Source organism: Cololabis saira, chromosome 4 (assembly GCF_033807715.1).
Source record: "Cololabis saira isolate AMF1-May2022 chromosome 4, fColSai1.1, whole genome shotgun sequence".
Taxonomy (NCBI): domain Eukaryota; kingdom Metazoa; phylum Chordata; class Actinopteri; order Beloniformes; family Belonidae; genus Cololabis; species Cololabis saira.
In genome coordinates, this window is record NC_084590.1 from 29,956,674 (window position 1) to 29,975,321 (window position 18,648).

General features: G+C 37.9%; 2 protein-coding genes across 2 annotated transcripts; both read left to right on the forward strand.

Moving 5' to 3' along the window:
- The first annotated feature begins 268 nt into the window (after positions 1–268).
- fxyd6 (FXYD domain containing ion transport regulator 6) lies at positions 269–14,209 on the forward strand. The gene is made up of 8 exons (XM_061720338.1): positions 269–467; positions 8,381–8,434; positions 8,846–8,869; positions 10,557–10,592; positions 10,699–10,773; positions 10,922–10,958; positions 11,066–11,115; positions 12,903–14,209. The coding sequence occupies exons 2-8, from the start codon at positions 8,386–8,388 to the stop codon at positions 12,932–12,934; spliced, it is 303 nt and encodes a 100-aa protein (XP_061576322.1). The 5' UTR covers positions 269–467; positions 8,381–8,385; the 3' UTR covers positions 12,935–14,209.
- A 1,199-nt stretch (positions 14,210–15,408) lies between these two features.
- On the forward strand, positions 15,409–18,311 carry LOC133441754 (sodium/potassium-transporting ATPase subunit gamma-like). The gene is made up of 6 exons (XM_061719376.1): positions 15,409–15,535; positions 16,529–16,576; positions 17,271–17,306; positions 17,467–17,541; positions 17,911–17,942; positions 18,166–18,311. Exons 1-6 carry the CDS (start codon positions 15,451–15,453, stop codon positions 18,193–18,195), a joined length of 306 nt encoding a protein of 101 aa, XP_061575360.1. The 5' UTR covers positions 15,409–15,450; the 3' UTR covers positions 18,196–18,311.
- The last annotated feature ends 337 nt before the right edge of the window (positions 18,312–18,648 follow it).

The window sequence follows — 18,648 nt, forward strand, 5'->3', positions numbered from 1 at the left end:
GTGTGTGTGTGTGTGTGTGTGTGTGTGTGTGTGTGTGTGTGTGTGTGTGTGTGTGTGTGTGTGTGTGTGTGTGTGTGTGTGTGTGTGTTCTGTCTGGCATAAACATGTGCGGATGGTTTTTGATTTGTTTAATATGTGTGGCATTGTCAAATAATGAACATACCAAATAAAGAATAAAAAAAAGCCTTGTCGTGGTATTGTCTGATCAATGTGTGGACATTGTGCACAGGAGGAGAGAGACAAAAAGGTAGCAACAGAGACGATTCGACTCACTGAATAGCAGTCACTCCTGATGCCACAGTGTTGTCACATCTGCAAGAGAATCAGGATATATGACTTGTGTGCAGACACTGACAGATGAGAATTCCCACAACAAAACCTTTGTGAGACAAGCTGATTGTTTTCGTTCTTTCTTTCTATTGTGGGTGGATAGTTTGTTAGTCCAAGGTCCCCTGGAGAAACAACAGGTAAGTTGATAAACATATACATACATTTTTACTGTAGGCTATGTATTTATTTTGTTAAGATCGTTCCATTGTTAAATTTTAAGAAAATATCAAGTCATCCATTTTATGGAGCAAATTTAATCATAATTAATTTCCTATAACCCATTTTCGGTGCCAGGCGCAATGTAAATAAGTAGTCCAAATAGGATTTTCATCGAATTGAGCACATTTCTAAGATAATTCACTCCACGCCTGGAACATATTGATTCCACACACGGCTTTATGTGGTCTAGATAGATTACAGAGAGGTATTAATAATGCTTCTTGTTATTATTTTCTTGCGAGGGTGTGTCCTATGGCACTGCTTGAAGGACGCGGAAAAGCGATTTGCGCCGTTTAATTGTCTTTTTTATGGCATACAGCATTGTAGAAAAATGAAAACGAAAATCAGATGTCGAAGATTAAAATGGAAAAGAAAAGAAAGCGTTCTGTTTTCTGCAACACAAGACGAGCCACAGGTTGACTCCGCAAAAGTGGATTCATGCGCAGACATACAGTATGAGGATGGTGATTATCGCGCCTATAGCGCTGTGTAATGAGACTGCCTGTCGAGTACGCTGCTCCACATCATTATAGAAGCTTAGAGAGCACTTTATTGAGCTGAATGGTTTTTTTTTTTAGTGTGTTTTTTTTTTAATCGTCAGAATTGTCTTATGCAGGTAACAAATACACCCACGATCACAAACTGGCGTATATATTTGCAAACGGATTTATCTGAGAAAGCGAGGAATGTCAGCTGAGTACGACTCCAGAGCTGTGTGTGCCACACCCACTGGTCATGTTTATGAGGAGTCTTCTTTGTTCTTTGTGTTTTCATATGACACCACCATCCAAAGCAATTTCTCTTTCGGCGCCAGGATTTTCAGTAGGAAACAGTTACCACGACGATAGAAACTATGGAACGACGCACAGTGTTGTCATGGTGATGCAGCATCAATCTGATGGCATATGGGGATAAGGTTATTTCACACTGGCTATGGAGACCTGTGGTTTAACCTATATGTCTCCCTATATTTTATTGATAATGAAATATGGACCTTGTTGATGCTGGGGCATTTGTAGTGAACTGATTTACAGTCACAGGCCACTTTATAAGGTACACCCGGGATGCCCTAATAAAGTGGTGACTGTTCACCTCTTTATTAGGTATACCAGTTATACCTTATAAAATGGCCGGTGAGTGTACTTAACACTGTATGCACATCACTCACAACAGCTTTTGTCAAATTAAATCATTTCTAAAACCATTTGATCTTGTATCAGAGGGCACAGGTTATAGTGTACGCTACAGACAACACTGAGGACATAATTAATGGGTTTGCTGGGGTGTGGTTTCCAGTAGAAACATAGTGTGAGAATAAAGCAAGAGTATCTTTTTTTTAATGACCTTGTCTGTCTTTTCCTAATTAACCCTTTAAACCCTAAGAGTATTTTGCTCGTACCTGCATTCTCTTAACGTCCCAGATCTGGGGAATTTAGCGTTTTGAGGGTTGATTAGACTGCAATTTTGTATTTCACTTACCCTAACCATCTCTAAATATCAGACATTTACAAACTAATGCAAAAGGTTAGCTCATTACTGTTTTCATGTCTCATTGGATGTGCTGCTCTTGCTCCTATCACTTTCATTTAATCTTGTCTCTTTGATTGCCTTTCTGTTTTTACCTCGTTCATCAAATGTGCCTCACAACACTCTCAGATTTTCAATTCTCTGTGCTTCTTATGGTAGAAATGTCACTTTTGTTCGAAGGGTGTCAGTGTATTTTCATGCCTGCTTGTCACCTGCCTTCATTGTCTTCTAACATGCCCTTTCTTTGCCACCACGTTTGCGAAAACTTCCCCCTGCCTGCCATTTTGCTGTTCTCCTTCAAATAGACACACAAGCCCAGTCTCATAAGATGATAGATGCATTTACTTTTCCATGTCTCCAAAATGTAGCTTGTTGTGTGGCTTTATGAGAGCAGTGACTCATGAATTAATATTTTAGCCCTTATAATGTAAAGTCTTCTAACCCTAACTGCTGTGTATTTTAAACTCCCAACCCTTTACAATGCGCGAATGAGAGAAGAGTATTAAACTCAGATCTCCAGACAATAACCCCCTACTTCCTCCTTACTAACATTTGTGACCAAATCAATAGTATCGTAAGTAGATATCATCATGTAGTGAAGGTCAATGTCGTGAGCGACTAAGACTGTGATCATCAATGTCATAAAATAGTGAGATGTAAGGTGCATCTCTCTTTGGTAAGGAAATATAGTCATTTTATAAATGTTAAACCTTGATTGTATAACAATAACATTTTGGATCAGTTACAAGTTTGGGCATCACACCCTTCCTATCCCTTTCTCTCCCTTTAACATAAAAAGGAAACTTGGCTTTGAAACTTGATGTTTTTTGATAACATTGAACATAAGATTGAGGTTTGATAGACGGACTGTTGCTGAGGAACCATGTTTTTATACACAGAGGGAAAAATGTTGGCACTAATAGCTTCTTAATACATTACCAAGGATTTTTTACAGAATATCTTTGCACCGTTTACATCAGAAGCAAACTGAAACAAAATGTCAGAATGGACCCTTTTCAAAGCTACATAAATTGGTATAAAGATTGTTGTATTTATGTGAAGATCAAAAATATTGTCCAGAAACGAAATATAAACCAAAGCTGAGCTCATACATCAGATTTTCTTATAATGTACAGGACGATATTAGAGGTGGCTTATGGTTTCATTTATCTGTTATGCAATTCTCCTCCATTCCATTGACTTGGTACTATTTTGAGGAGTCTATAACAACAGTGCAGAAATAATTTGGCTGTACATGTTGTGTATTTCAGATGATGGGGGATTTCAGTTGAGGTTAATATGTTAACTTTTCCATTGACATTAAAACAAGGTCCCAGAACAGATTGTTTACAGTAGATGCAATCTAAAAGCCAAAAATCTGTAACAATACAAAATACTGCTTCTTCAAAGTATAGTTTCGAACTGCTGAAGAAGGAAAAATATTGCTGTGTGAATTGGCATCTCATATTTTGTGTCTCAGTGATTATTTGGCACTTAATCTTGGACTGTTTTTATATTCCTTTAAAATGTCATGGTGTTTTTTCATGTCTCCACTTAGCCTATCCACTTACTGTAACATCCATACCATCAACAAATCCCCAGCGAGGGACTAGAAACAGCATTGGGGCTCTCTTGAACCTTTATGTTAGTCCATCTATGTGCACATAAAGGCTCCCAATGGAGACATTGGCCTCTAATCATACCACAGAAGTACATTTCAGTGAGAGGATCACTGTTTTGTTTATCTTTTGCATGCATGAAAGAACAATGCATGGTAATATGAGACATCTCTGACTACTGTAGCACACTATTCTGCTTATCCACAGCTGGAAGCAAATAGCATGGTGAAAAGAGGCAGGAAATCGGTTGGAATTGTTCAATTTTTCCACTGGCCTATTTTTTACAAATCCTTTTAGATGTTGGCTGATATTTACAGAAGTTTGAGAGGCATCAACACTGAAAATTGGTGGATAACATCTTGATGCAGTAGCATATATGCTGGCCCTATTGTAACCAGCTGTTGTTAGCTGATAGTGCTGCTCTCCATTGGTATAGCACTTGTATTTTCATGACAAAAAAAAACAAAAAACGAGTATTTTCATAGGCTATACCACTTTTCAGTGACAGGAGCTGCTTGATTTTAGATGGCTAGTCCTCTTTACCTGGACAGAAACAGCCATTTGAGAACCCAAACAAACAAATGGATAGCATACTGCTATAAAGGAAAGCTCTACTTTTGAGTTGTTTACATTTTTTTACACTTTAGTGCAAAAAAATGTGTTTAGCATGTTCGATGATTTCTGTTCCTTGAGGTTTCCTACATGATTTGCAGATGTCAATCATAGAAATTAACATGCAATTAATTGACTGTACATCATATGTTGTGTATTTCAGATGATAGGGGATTTTACCTGAGTCTAATACGTTAACTTTTCCATTGAAATGTTAAAACAAGGGCTCGGAATAGATTGGATCAGTTACAACTTTTGCTTGTTGAATACAAACTACAATTATCAGGTTAACTACTATAGTTAGCCTAGCCAGCTAACTGCACCAGTTCAAGATTCAAAGATTTTTATTTGTCACATTCTCATAAGATGGGCAGTGAAACGCAACGAACTGTCTACAGGTCGTGTAAAAAATGTACAAACCAAACTCAACCAGGCAAGGCTTACCATATGTAGGCTAAATCAAATAGAAGCAAGGTAAAATTGCTTTACAATTTAACATTTCCAAATCATGTAACTAAGAAACATAAAGGAGCAGAACATTTTAAGCTTCTTATATTTTAAGCCAAATATCTTACTTTATTACATATCAATAAAGGCATTTCTGTCTCAGTCTTTGTCATTAGTCTAGCAAAATTTACAGTTTGTTGTCCAGACTCTGACCGCATTAAGATAATACATTGAGATGTTGAGAATGAAGCACAACCACTTACCCACTCAGTTTGAATCATATAATCAAAGTCTAAATGGTTGCTGGGGTGGTCGATGGATTTTTGGCAGTTGTGCACTGGTTGGCAAGGCAGAGATTGGCACTATTTGCACCCTTAGATAAATGAATGAACTAGAGGGTAAAGTTGGAATGAACTCTGTAGAGGAGTCATTCCTGTTAAGTAGTACCTGTCATAATTGCATGTGGATAAAAGTCAGACATTACATCGAGGGGGGCTTACTATGGACTTCTTTTTGATTTTGGCTCTAGTGAGGAATTTAGCTACATTTGAAGAATGAATGATGAGAAGAGTTTATAAGAGAACCCTAAGGTAGTTTAGACGCCAAACCCATGCTTTAAGCCCCTGAGGGTCCATATAATCTAACATACTATTCTTATTTACTGTGTCTGTGTAGTTTAAATGCCAAATCTAAGAAAAATCATTTAATCTCCAACAACATTTTAGTCATAGTAAAATCAATTTTACAAACACTGGCAAATTTCACTTAGTGTTACAAAGCAATAAAAAAACAACAACAAATATTTGCACCAGCCCAGTGGGAGATTAATTATGCCTTTAATGGTTGCCCCAAATTGTTCCTACGTACAGAGAATTGTTCAGATTAACAGGGAACATGGAGGTGCGTCATGGTTGGTGTGAGATTTTAGGCACATACAGGCATATATTATTCTAAAAAATAAGCTTATGCGTGAAACAAGGTGTCAAATATAGATGTAAATAGATCCTTTTGAATACTTCAAAAAAATTGAGTTGACCTAATTAGGAAAATGATCTGACAGAATGAGTATAGCTTACCTGCTCATTGAGTGCTTAAGCGTAAAGTTTCCTGCTTGATGTACTTTGTTTGTATCTGTAAAGACTGCAAACAACAGGCCAAGGATGTGGGGACAGAATCGAGCCAGAAAAAAAACACAACAGGAGCTCTGCTCTTGTCACTAGAAAAATGGCTGCACTGCTTGACAGAAGGAAGGAAGATCAGCTCACTGAAACTAGATACACTGATGAGAGAAAGGAAAAAGGGAGGACTATTAAGAACAAGTTAGAGTAACAAAAGAATGAAACGCTGTTACACTATCAGGGAACGTAAAATGGCAGGCAGTGAAAAAGCTATTATTTAAAAAAATGTAATTGAATTAAATTTAAAAAAATGAATAAATAAAAAAATTATCATAATAATAAAGATAACTTCAAAAAAAAAAACAACAACAACCTCTCAAGCCATAGACCAGGGCAGGAGAAGGTATACCACACAAACATCAGTGTAAAAAGTCAGAACATCACACCACAGCACTAAAACTACTATCTGAAATTGTAAATACCAGAATGCTTAGACAGTCCCCGCACAGATTCAACCTTGTGCCAGACGCAGCAAAGCAGCTCCAGAGCATAACTGAACCTCGTCCAGGTTTCACATTAGGTAGTGTTTTTCTTTTTTCTTTGAATGCTTCCTTTTTGCATCTGTGAACATAGACCAAAAATGACTAGTTTTGTCTTATCTGTGCAAAGGACTTTCTCTGAGAAGCTGTATGGCTCATCAACAAACACTTTGACAAATTCCAGTCTGCTTTTTTTAGAATTTGCTTTCAACTGTGTAGTCCTCATTGTTTATCTTCCATTTAGTCCACTTTGGCTCAAACAGTGATGGATGGTGTGATCTGACACTGATGTACTTTACCTCGACCTTGGAGTTAATCTTGAATCTCTTTGAAAGTTGTTCTGGAGTCTTTGATTACCATTTGTGTTATCCATCTCTTCAGCTTGTCATCAATTTTCCTTTTTGTTGTCGTCAAATTACTAGTCTTTTCTAGGGATACTGTACCAACTAATTTGTCCTGGCCACTTTAATCAGTTATCTTAGTCAAATAAACAAAACATTTTGATCCATAAAACAATCACATGATTTCATTTTTGAGAGATCGCTTTGCTGTAATCCGTTCCATACAGGGCTGGACTGGGACCAAAAAATGGCCCGGGCATTTTTGGCCACAGCGGCCCACCATGATTATTAAACAGTACGTGGAGGCAATTGCCTACGTCAACCATTTCCATGCTATGTCTTTCGTTCTAGTGAAGAGACTCTGGATGACAGGGTTTATGGCATCTTGTTGTGGATGAAACTTAAAAAATTCCTGCCTCTTTGTGAATCAGGGCGGCTAAAATAGTCGACCACTGCCTGATCTCCCTGTGACACTTCCACTCCTATTTCAACAGTCTTTCTTGACTAAACACAGAGAAAGAGAGAGAGAGGCAGAAATGTTAATTTAACTCTTGTTATTTATCTGGTTACCTACCAAGGATTAATAAGCCATTTCAGCAAAGCAATGTTTCACAAATATTACATGATCATGGGGTGGGGGGTAGGAGGGCTTACGGTAAGCCCTATGGTCAGTCCATACCTCATTCCATATCAGATCTTTTCAGAGCTCATAATAAAGCATACTAAGCAGCAACATAGATTGCAATTGCACAACAGTATTAAATTTGTTATGCCTGCTAATGACTGTAATAGAGCACTCAAGCAGCTCGGGATGGACAGTTATATGGATAGATGGACATAAATGGACCTGAGCAGCCTGAGTTAATCAGTCACATGGTTGGAAATTATCCATACACAGCTTTTTACTTGTGTAGTGCTAAAGCAAAAGTTTTAGAAAACTGGGCTCTTAAAAGCTCATGTCGTGCTCTTAAAGTGTGGTTTTGGACTGACCTTCAGACATAAGAGTACAAAATGTATCTAATCAAGAACATGACAAAAAAAAACAAATCTCAATAATCCTTTTTTTTCCAGAGTTTCCAGACATTAGAATCCAAAGAAAGGTACAGCCAGTTTGACCATTTTGGAATAATACTAAACATTTAGTGAATATATGTGATAAAAAAAGATCTTTTACTCTCAACACATTTTGAGGGAGGTGCAATTAATATCTGTGCGTGCGTGCATGTCTCTGTGTGTGCGTGTGTCCTCCCTGAAAATAGGCCAAGGTTGTGTGATGCCCACAGGGAGGAATGAATACTTTGCCAGGAAAAGAGAACATGTTTGACTCTGGACATACAATTTTATGCAAGATAATACCATTTATGTCTTTAGTTGATATTTGTGAATAGAGCCAGTTGTCTGTGATGTCCCCCTTTTTATACACTGGATGATTCATGGTAAAACTTTGTGTTACGCACAATATTTGTTCACTGTTATGGTTTATGTCTCAAACTGCAGATACATATATGTTTGGAGTGGTGTCTCTTACTGGTGTCTAAGCATTTATGTGTGCGTATGTGTGTGTTAGTGTGTTAGTGTCTTTCTTTCACTATCTCACTTCAAACCTCTTCATTACTCTGTATCAACAGTAACCATGGAAACTACTTTGCTCTTCCTCTCGTCACTCCTGGTATGTGTGGCTGGTAAGTGCCCCCATACTCATGAAAGACACACTCATATCCATGCGTACAAACACACATGCCCATAAGGAGGCAGTGTTGGGACGAGAAGGAATGCTTTATGAAAAGTCCCCTTCTGGGCATGACTCATAAACATCAGTCATCGTTAAAGAGCTTTAAGAGTGGGTTTTACGCACCACTGGTGTAACTGCCTGTGTGTGAGACTTCCATCGACCTCAATAAATGAAAAATGTAAACATGCCTAGAGCCTAGAAAACAAAACGGTGTTCCTTTTCTTCTTCTTGTGACACTTACTGTACAACTAGTATTATTCAAGTTAATAGATTGTTAATCTTTATGTAGTTTTCGTCAATCATTTCCTGTCTGTCTCTACATTGTCCTTTCACTCTGACTCTTTTTTTTGTTTCCTCTCAGCTGAGACAGACCCGAGCGCAAAGGGTGAGTACTCCTCTGTTCAGTCTTTTGGGTTACACCTGAAGAGTCCATAAAGTGGTTTGTTGGTTTCTGGATCAGCCCTCTAGGGACTGCTGCACTATAGCAAACCATAGTAGATGTTTGGTAAGATAAAAGAAATTATCAGTCCAAACAAGATAGACTTTCATTATTGGAAAGGGAATCATCATTTGATGGAAAGGAGAGGAGATCATGCTTTCTAAAATACAGGAAATTCATACTTGCATCCTCACCAAATGCTCCTCTTGATGAGGAGGAGCATCGATTCCACTCCGAGTCCCTCCCCGATCACTGAACTTTTCACCCTATCTATAAGGGAAAATAATTTCAGCCTCTTTTATTCATGGTCATATCCCTTCAGTCACTACTCACAGTTCAGAAGTACAGAAAGGAACATAGATTGACCAGTAAACAGAGACTCTTGCCTTTTAGCTCAGCTCCCTCTTCAATACAAGGCAAGGCAAGGCAAATTTATTTATATAGCACAATTCAACACAAGGTAATTCAAAGTGCTTTACATTGACATTAAAAGCGGCAAGACATAATAACAAATAGGTAAGAATAAGAAAAGAAGTAAAATAATAAAAAGCACAAGCTGTTAAAAAAAATAAAAAAATAAGGGCAGTAGAGTACAGCAGGTTTAATTTAAGAGTACACTTCAGTAAACAGTAATGTTTTTAGCCCTGATTTGAAGGAGCTGACAGTTGGAGCAGACCTCAGGTCTACAGGAAGTTTGTTCCACCGGTGAGGAGCAGAATAACTGAACACTGCCTCACCTTGCTTGGTTCTGGTTCTTGGGACACACAACAAGCCAGATCCAGAAGACCTAAGGGGTCTGGGAGCTTCATAGGGAATACAACACAATAGACCGTTGTACAGGTGCAGAGTCTGCATTACTGCAGATGCCGCACCAACCCACCTGCCATTCCTCCTTCACTTGTGAGTAAGACCCTGAGGCAGACTCCACTTGAGGCAGCAGCTCACTTCCAACGCAGAGAGGGCATTCCACTCTTTCTGACAGATATCCATGGCCTCAGATTTGGAGGTGCCAATTCTCATCCCTGCTGCTTCCCACTCAGCTGTTAACTGCTCCACAGGAAACTGACGATCACAGCTCCATGAAGCCAACAGGCCTACATCATTTGCAAAAAGCAGAGATGAAATCCCCTTGGCCACCAAACTGGACTTCTGACTGGCCTGATGGTTTACTAAAATGTTCTCAGAGCCAATCAAAAGTTGCTCTCCATGGCCTCTCCTAACTCCTCTCTCACCCAAGTTTTTTCCTCAGCAACTCCTGAGGTTGCAGCCCACTTGGTCTACCACCTGACAGCTTCTTCTGCAATCTGAAACACTTACCATGTAGGTCTCCTTCTTCAGCTTGACACACCCCCTCACCAGGAGTGTCTACCACTGGGTTCAACGATTTTTGCCCTCAAAGATATAATTGACTATTTTCACTTATACGCCATGATAGCTATGCTAGCTTTACATTATTTGATAAAAATATAACATTTCTAAACTAATAATAGAGAACTCATGAAAATGACTTCTTCAGAAAAATATTCAAAGACACGTTGATGTATCTTTAACTTGTAACAGATCAATTATCTGCAGGAGTCTATATATTTGTCATATTTGAATATTGTTCTGCATGCTTTCTGTATGTCCACAGATGGTGAAGCAATAGTTGAAAACCCTTTTAAGTATGGTAAGTTTCAAAAAACCAAAAGCAAAACCTAAAAGCATCAATCATCAGCAGATTGTGTCAGTACCTGAAAGGTATTTTTTTCGATACATCCCACTCTTGTTTACAGACTATGAGACTTTGAGAATTGGGGGATTAGTACTCGCTGTGGTTCTGTTCACTCTGGGCATCCTTCTTATTCTCAGTAAGTTGACCTCTCATTGTGTGTCTACTTATGTTATCACAACAACATGCGCTCAATGTCATTTGTTCTTACAATTAAAATAAAAAAAAGATTAATAAAAGTTAATGGTACTGAATATGTAATACATCTAATAAGTTTATGTTTGTAGGTCGGCGATGCCGCTGCAGTATCAGTCAGAAGCCCAGGTATGCCAGCGTTCAAGTCTAATTGAAAAAGAAAACGATTTACTTGAGGGCTTTTCTTTCACTGACATGATCTGGTTACCATGACAACCTGTGGATTCTCTCTGCAGGGCCCCCAGAGATGAGGAGGCACAAGAGGAGAACCTGGTCGTATCCAAGGGTAAGCTGGGCGTTTTAGCTCTCTTCCAGTTCTTCTCACATCAGGCTCACATCTTGACATAAATCCATAAGAGAGTTTCCCAGTGAGAGGAAGTGAAAAAAGGCATGTGTATATATGTACGTATATCAGAGTGAGGGGTTGGGTTTCAGACTATATTGGGAGTGTACAAGTAATATTTACTGTATGTTTTAGAAGTCACAAATTGACTTCACTGTAGTTTTACTCATCCCATTTTCTGTTAATGTGGATAATTTAAGCATTAAATTAAAGACAAAGCTTATATTTTGGCAGACTCTGCATATTTCAAAGACTAAAAAGTTTTCTGACTCAAGCCTGCCTAAATTATCTAGTCTTAGGTTTTTCTCAGCAAGAAAAAAACTAAATCTAAAATGCTTGATTCCTTTAAAGCAGGAGAACACAGGAGACCCCTGAAAGGCAAAAAATAAAATGCCAATTTTCCTAAATATGAATCAATTTCCTAAATATAAAAAATACTGCTTTTCTTTCTTGTGTTTACAACCAATTTTCACAACCAATAGAGAACCCATACTGTCAGGCTTCAAACTGTTTGGATGTGGTCAATACATTATGAGTTCAGATGAATGAGGTTGTGCTACCGGCTGCTTTGTGTTTCAGGCTGTCACCAGTGGCAGTTTCTATTCACAATAACATGTTATTCATTTATTAAAATGTGATCCTTGGGATGGTTAAAAGCAAATTCATTGTCCAGTTACTCGCTTGGTATTTTTGAAGATGCCAGCCCATTTCCAAACAGCCTCTGCAAAGGGCTTCCCCTGAATCCAAATAAAGCAACATGCAAGTATCGTAGAAACACATCAGGGAAGTTAAATTTTAATGTTGAAGTAAAATTTAAAAAAAATGATGATCATGTTGCTGGAGTTGTTTGACCTAAACTCCAGATGCGGTGTTAATGGAAAATTGATTAAGGTATCACAAACCTGACTACTTGAAGTGAATATTTACACTCCCATGAGTCCTTACTCGGCAGAAAATATTGATTTTATTCAACAGGAATCAGGAGTGGTTCAGGTCCAATCTTCAGACCGTTGTAAGGCGCCTTTCATGGCACTCAAAGTCGCTTTTTTATATACAGTATGATATAAAAAGCAAACTAAAAAACTTCATCCTGGCAAAGCTTTAAATAAAAAAGATTTTATTCACGAATACAGAACAAAATCATTTCCATCAGACCGAGAAGACAAGGTCACCAAAACTGTTTGTTTCTCACTTACCTTTGTAGTGCGCTCATCCTCGGAGTGTGAATAGTAAAGGTCAAGTTAAGCTCTGCATTACAGAACAAAATTACCAGACAACTATTTGAAGGACTGTCAGAAGAGCACATCAAAAGGACCTCATTTGTGTGTAAAAGACCTTGGTGAAGTGTCAGAAGAACTTTGAGAGTACCTGCATTAATTTCCCTATAGAGCAGCTGAAAAAAATAATCATAAACTGTAAAAAAAAAAAAAATGGATGGAAACACAAAAGTACTCTTACTTAAAATGTTAAGGAGTGATTTATATTCAACTTTAGGGCGTTTGGAAATCTAATCTTTTCTCACGGTGACGCTCACAAAATCATTTACAAGTGATGCACAAAGGTACCACAGATTATTGTATCCTTTATGTTAGCAGTGCACAATCTTCAGTATCATGTGTGCACTTTGACGTTTAAGTGACTTCATGTGAAATAGAGGAATATATCTAGAAGTAATGACTCCATGTTTGCTCAAACTAAAATCCTGTATTGCTGACCTGTTTCTGCTGCAGCAGCTGCCAAAGAGACTCCAGCAGACAACTGAGGCTTCACCACAGCGATGTGACCACTTTCTGAAATGATGGTCATTTCTATTTCGTAGTTAGTCACAAGAACAACGGCAGAATTGAAGAATGTTTTAACTGGTTATTTGCTGGGGTAAGAGGGGAAGTGCACATTTAAACATGTATCATGTACATAGATCTTGTGGCGGTCGTTCTTCGTTGTGACTGAGCCCACCCCTCAATGCTCTTGTCCATTCCTGTGCCTTTCTGTGATAGTCTGTCAATCCAGTTTGTTGTCTTAGCCAGTAGCAATCCTCACACAAGATCGTCGTTAAAATCTTAGAAACCTTTTTGATATTGTACTGTCTGTTGTTCTTTATGTAATTCTGTCAAACTTTAGTTTATGGGATTTGTGGATTTGTTGCTAAGTTTTGTCTGTTGTCCTGGATAATGTTTCTCACATTTGGATTATAACATACAGTATATGTATATATACAGTATAGCAATCAAAATTGTGTTAGTTTACTTATGAAATATGTAATTAAATAGTTTTTATTGATGTTTCCGTTTGAATGGTTGGGTGTGTCTGTGTGCACATATGGATGTTATATATGTGCATGAGTATCTTGTGTATGTATGAATGTGTCCATCACAAGTGCATGTGTATCTCTACATGTAGATGTGATGAGCCTTATATGAGACAATCTCGTCCGTCACAGCTCTCAGAGTGAGCATGTGAGTGATTTGCAGGTATCTGCACAGGCTTCTCCTGCACACGGTCTCACCATCTGAAGTGGCGAGCACTCCTACGTCAGCTGTCTCACTGCCTTCTTGTCCACATATCTAATCCACTGCTGTGTCACTGGCTCCGTCAGGATTAACTAGTCTCCGGCAGGCTGTGATTAGCTTCCCCACTTAAACTCACTGGTGCCACAATTAAACCAGGGTGTCCTTAGAAAAAAAAAAAAAAAAAAAAAAAAAAACTTTATTGCTTAATTGTTACGCATCTGATTTATCTTATGTTGTTGTGTTTTGGATTACTATAGATGTACTGAAAAAAGAGCAAAGTGAAAAGTTTAGACTCCTTTTCTAGACTATATTATTAGATGCCTAATGTAAGTTAAATTATAGAGTGAGAACAGATGAATGTTTTTTGTTGTGAAGTTGCATTTCAGGTTAAGCTTTCACCAGACTCAGGCCTGAGTCTCCCTGTCCCAGAAATGACTGCTGTAAGTAAATGCTGTAGTCATTTTACGCATTGGGCCTTGTTGTGTAGCAATCTGTTGTGCTTTTGGCATTAACAAATACAAAATAAACATATGTTCAAATACAGTATGTGTCTTTTTGTTTTATTTTAGTGGGCAACCAGAATTCAGAGCAGATTATGCTTTTTTTCAGGGAGCATTTGAACTTGTTTCCCAAGCGGCACTCTTGGACAGAGGTGGACAGAGTACTCGACCCCAGTACTTGAGTAAGAGTACAAATACTACTGGTCAAAATTTACTCCGTTACAAGTAAAAGTAGCTCAGTCAAAATATTACTCGAGTAAGAGTAGAAAAGTACTTGCTTTTAAAGGTACTTAAGTATCCAAAAGTAAATGCTTTTAAATTTACTTTAAGTAAAAGTAAGAGTAAGAGTAAATTTCTTATTTTCCACATCAGTAAATTACTATATTTTTTCTAAATTAATTTAAGGATCTTTTAACTCTTGTTTCTGAGAATTAACTCTTTGAAACCAGCTGCACTGATGTGCTGCTTTTAGAACCACAATGTTATATAAAACCTGCAGAAACACCAAAAACAAATCAAATGAATGGGATCATAAGAGGACAGCAGATGATGCAGAGTTTATTAACAATCATGAACTGAAACCAAATGAACCTGCACCATCCAACTAAGTCTGGATCCCCCTCAAAGACCACTGCTTTACAAAAAACTACATCTCTGCTTTCAATAACTCAATGTTGAAGTCACTTAACTTTACAGGAAGGACATGTACCAGTACAATAAAGCAATATAGAGCATAACAAACTGTCTCCCAATGTCTGTCTTGTCTCCCCATGTCTGTCTTGAAAACGACAAAAGAGAGAAAAAAGAGCAGACCTGAAAGTAACGAGTACTTTTCAGCCTTCCCAGAAATTTACTCGAGTTAAAGTAAAAATATTTGTCTTGGAAATGTATTCAAGTAAGAGTAATAAGTACCAAAGAAATCTAATACTCAAGTAAAGTACAAATCCTCGATATGTACTTAAGTACAGTACTCAAGTAAATTTACTCCGTTACTGTCCACCACTGCTCTTGGAGCACTCCCACCAATGTCAGTCAAGGTTGTAATGTTGCTCTTTGAGTCCTTGAGACGAGCCGTCGTGAAGCTTGTTCCTCACTGACAGCCAGTAACGTGCTGCCTTTCAACGTCTATGACTCCAAAGGTCGACAAATCTTTCCATTATTGGCACTAACTTTATGACATTGTAAATGTGTAACTGAGCGGTCTGAAATATGCCTGGAGGCGTGGAGAAGCCGTTTGTGTATAAGTGTATGTGTCTGTAAAGGGGTGGATGACTGGGCTGGGTCTTTCAGTTGCATACAGGTCACACACACAGACACACCTGGACAGAGGTAAAAGAGCCTTCAGCAGCTTAGGTAAGTCGTTCCTTTACTTTCTAAACAAATGGTGAAAAAATGTGCCGGTTATAAATGACTATATTTTGTTTGTATGATGATGTAAAATGTTATTGTTTGATCAATGGACCGGGATTCACTAAAATAACATCAACTTGCATCTTGAAGATGCTAGTTAATAAGCACCATGTTTTTTTGAGCGTGTTAAGCAAGAATTATTGGCCTACATGCCACAGTGTCCATGCCCAAGTTGCTCCAATTGTTTTTCACTGTGCATTCCCACATAATCCAATAATACTTCTTGTAAAAGTGGGTTTAGAGAACAGACGGTACTTTGTTAGTAGTGTTCTTGTGAAATGCTCCCATTTTAGAAAAATACAATCGCTCTGATGCATTATTGCTTTTATTGTGGTTTTTACTCTGTCCTGCTACATCCATGACCTCTACCAGCTCAAGGTCCAAGGTTAATGAATATTGAAGCTGTAATATATTAATGAGTAACTGCCCAGTAGTACTTGTGCTCAGTGGCACATTGAGAAGGCTAAGACGCAATTAGGAACAAAAGAAACGAAGTCCACCAGTCACTGTTTGAACAAAATTGAGATAACAACGTAAACTTTAAGCCTGTTAATCTGTGTAAGCAATTGATTATTGGTCGGGAGACGTATGGAATAAGAAGCCTGCACATTAGGAGGCTGAAGGAGTGTGAAAAGAGAAACAATGATGCCACTGGTCTTGTACATTTCTCGGCAGATGAGTAAGGTGAATTTATTTAGCCTTAACAGCTGTCTAACCTTTAAAAAAAAAGAAACTCCTGCTAAGGTCAAAATCCATGCAACTTATTTTTCCATCAACAAAGAGATTTTTAGATACGAGACTGGATGGTGAATGACTGTTTTTCCATCATGGTCTTGATTTAATCATATAAAAAAGCAGACCCAGCTGATAACTAGCCAGCTGGCAGCTGCCTTTATCCATGGCCTTTTGTTAACAGTTTATATTCTGTCCCTCCAGTATTGTCAACTGAACACACAAACAGACCAGGCAACATGTCCTCTAAAGGTACGCTGAACTGCTCCTTAAACACAAACACCAGCCAACAAAATAGATCTTTTAACATGACACTCACTCTCACTCACTCACACACATGTGATTCTGAGTCAGAAGAACTAACAGCAACTTCTTAGACCCATTACTGCACAGATATGTACAGCTTGGAAATTGTTATTCAAAGTGCCCTCTGGTGGCTTGACAATCAAATGAAAAAAAAAACAACAATCAAAAAAACAATATGATTCCTGTAGCATCTCACTTTCAGCTCAGCGTCTCATATTGCCACAGTTAAAAATTCGTGAAATCTGTACTGTCAATATTAGTGCTGAAAGTACAGCAAATTTGGCTCAAGCAACAATCCTAAAAAAAAAAACAACAAAAAAAAGACTTTGCCAGGAGGCAAGTGGATGTGTATCATATTATTTATAAAGACAAAAAAAATTATAACGTAGACGGCTGCAACATAGTTCAGTGCAATTATATCTGAAAAAGCCTTCAGTGATTGACAAAATACTGATTTTTTTTGTACCTATTTTGTTTGCTGTCTAAAAGTTAGAATCAAGTGAATTCAGTTAAAATATAAGGTATAAAAAGCAATACAAATATTTCTCACAAGGATGCATTTAAGTCTGCAGCAGCCACATTGTGTCTATAACAATGTTTAATCTGGGTTTGTATCTCTTTATACTCTTTACCTCCTCAGATATAGAACCCGACTATGATTCGGACTTTGAATACGGTGAGTAGCAACCTCTTTGAAAGAGAGTTTGATTGTACATACCTAGCTTCTGCCAGGTGCTTTTATAATGTTGAAAATGAGAAATGCAATATAAAGTACAGTAACAGATATCACAGGTACAAGTAATGATATGGTGACAGTCTCCCATGTAAATTTCTAGACTACCATACACTACGTGTTGGAGGTCTGATCTTTGCCGGAGTAGTTGTGGTCCTTTCCTTCCTCCTCTTGCTTGGTAAGTCTACAGCAACATATCATGTGTGTGTTTAGTTTCTGTCACTGGTTCAAATATTTATCATTGAAAACACAAGCAAATACCAGACAAACTGGTCAGTTAAAGTGTGATTGTGTGTATCAAGTGTGTGAATGTGTGTTGTTGCTTCTGTCATACTATATGTGGCTGGAATGATTGGGCGCGGGCAAACAAAGGTGTCTGTGAATAACAAACAGGAAAAAAGCATGTATTGTGTTCGCAAGTTTTCTGCTTCTGTTTTTACAGCTCTGTTTTCATCCTGGTGGTCACCAGAGCAGTGTTACTGAACAAATTCAAACTAGTTTGGGAATTTTAGACAAACTAACTAAATGTTTTTTCTTTTCTCTTTAGGAAACAAGATCACAAACTGTGGCAAGAAAAAGGTATATTTGCTGCTGTCCACATAACACATGGATATGTAGGGACATCTGAAGGTCATAACAAGCGAAACATTCAGCTCAAAGCAATGGCCGCTGGATTTAGCAATGTTTTAAACTGCTATAAATTATTCCTCAAAGATTATGTCAATTGTGCCACTGAATAAAGAATGTATTCAAATACATAATTCCTGAATCAATGTAAAATATTGTGATTTCTCTCCGACAGCCAAAAAATGATGCAGACGAAGAAGATTGAACTGACCAGAGCCAGCCAATGAACCCAGGAGAGGGCAACAATGTGCTACTAAGCTGTCAATAGTGGTGTGTGTATGAACATAAGACTTTTGTATTAATAAAGTGAATGTAACCACATTTATTTGTGTGCTTGCTATCATTACACTTCTGCAGCATTTAAATTATTGTGTGTGTGTGTGTGTGTGTGTGTGTGTGTGTGTGTGTGTGTGTGTGTGTGTGTGTGTGTGTGTGTGTGTGTGTGTGTGTGTGTGTGTGTGTGTGTGTGTGTGTGCGTGTGTGAGAATCAGCACAAATACACAGAGCAGTAAATAATAAGTACATAAACTACAACTACTTGACATTTTCTGACATACATTTCTCTTACAGTGAAAAATGTAATGTCATATGAAGAATTGAGATGTTGACAAAAGAAAGACAAAATGCCTCACTAAACAACCTTTTTCCCCCTGAAAAT

What these genes read in the sequence shown, in the direction of transcription:
- LOC133441754 (XM_061719376.1), top strand. Translation starts at nt 15,451, where the DNA reads ATGACTGGGCTGGGTCTTTCAGTTGCATACAGGTCACACACACAGACA. An exon ending in AAGAGCCTTCAGCAGCTTAG is followed by an intron (nt 15,536 to 16,528) that starts GTAAGTCGTTCC and finishes CTGTCCCTCCAG; the next exon opens with TATTGTCAACTGAACACACA. An exon ending in AGGCAACATGTCCTCTAAAG is followed by an intron (nt 16,577 to 17,270) that starts GTACGCTGAACT and finishes TTACCTCCTCAG; the next exon opens with ATATAGAACCCGACTATGAT.
- fxyd6 (XM_061720338.1), top strand. Translation starts at nt 8,386, where the DNA reads ATGGAAACTACTTTGCTCTTCCTCTCGTCACTCCTGGTATGTGTGGCT. An exon ending in GGGCATCCTTCTTATTCTCA is followed by an intron (nt 10,774 to 10,921) that starts GTAAGTTGACCT and finishes TTATGTTTGTAG; the next exon opens with GTCGGCGATGCCGCTGCAGT. An exon ending in GAACCTGGTCGTATCCAAGG is followed by an intron (nt 11,116 to 12,902) that starts GTAAGCTGGGCG and finishes TTTCTGCTGCAG; the next exon opens with CAGCTGCCAAAGAGACTCCA.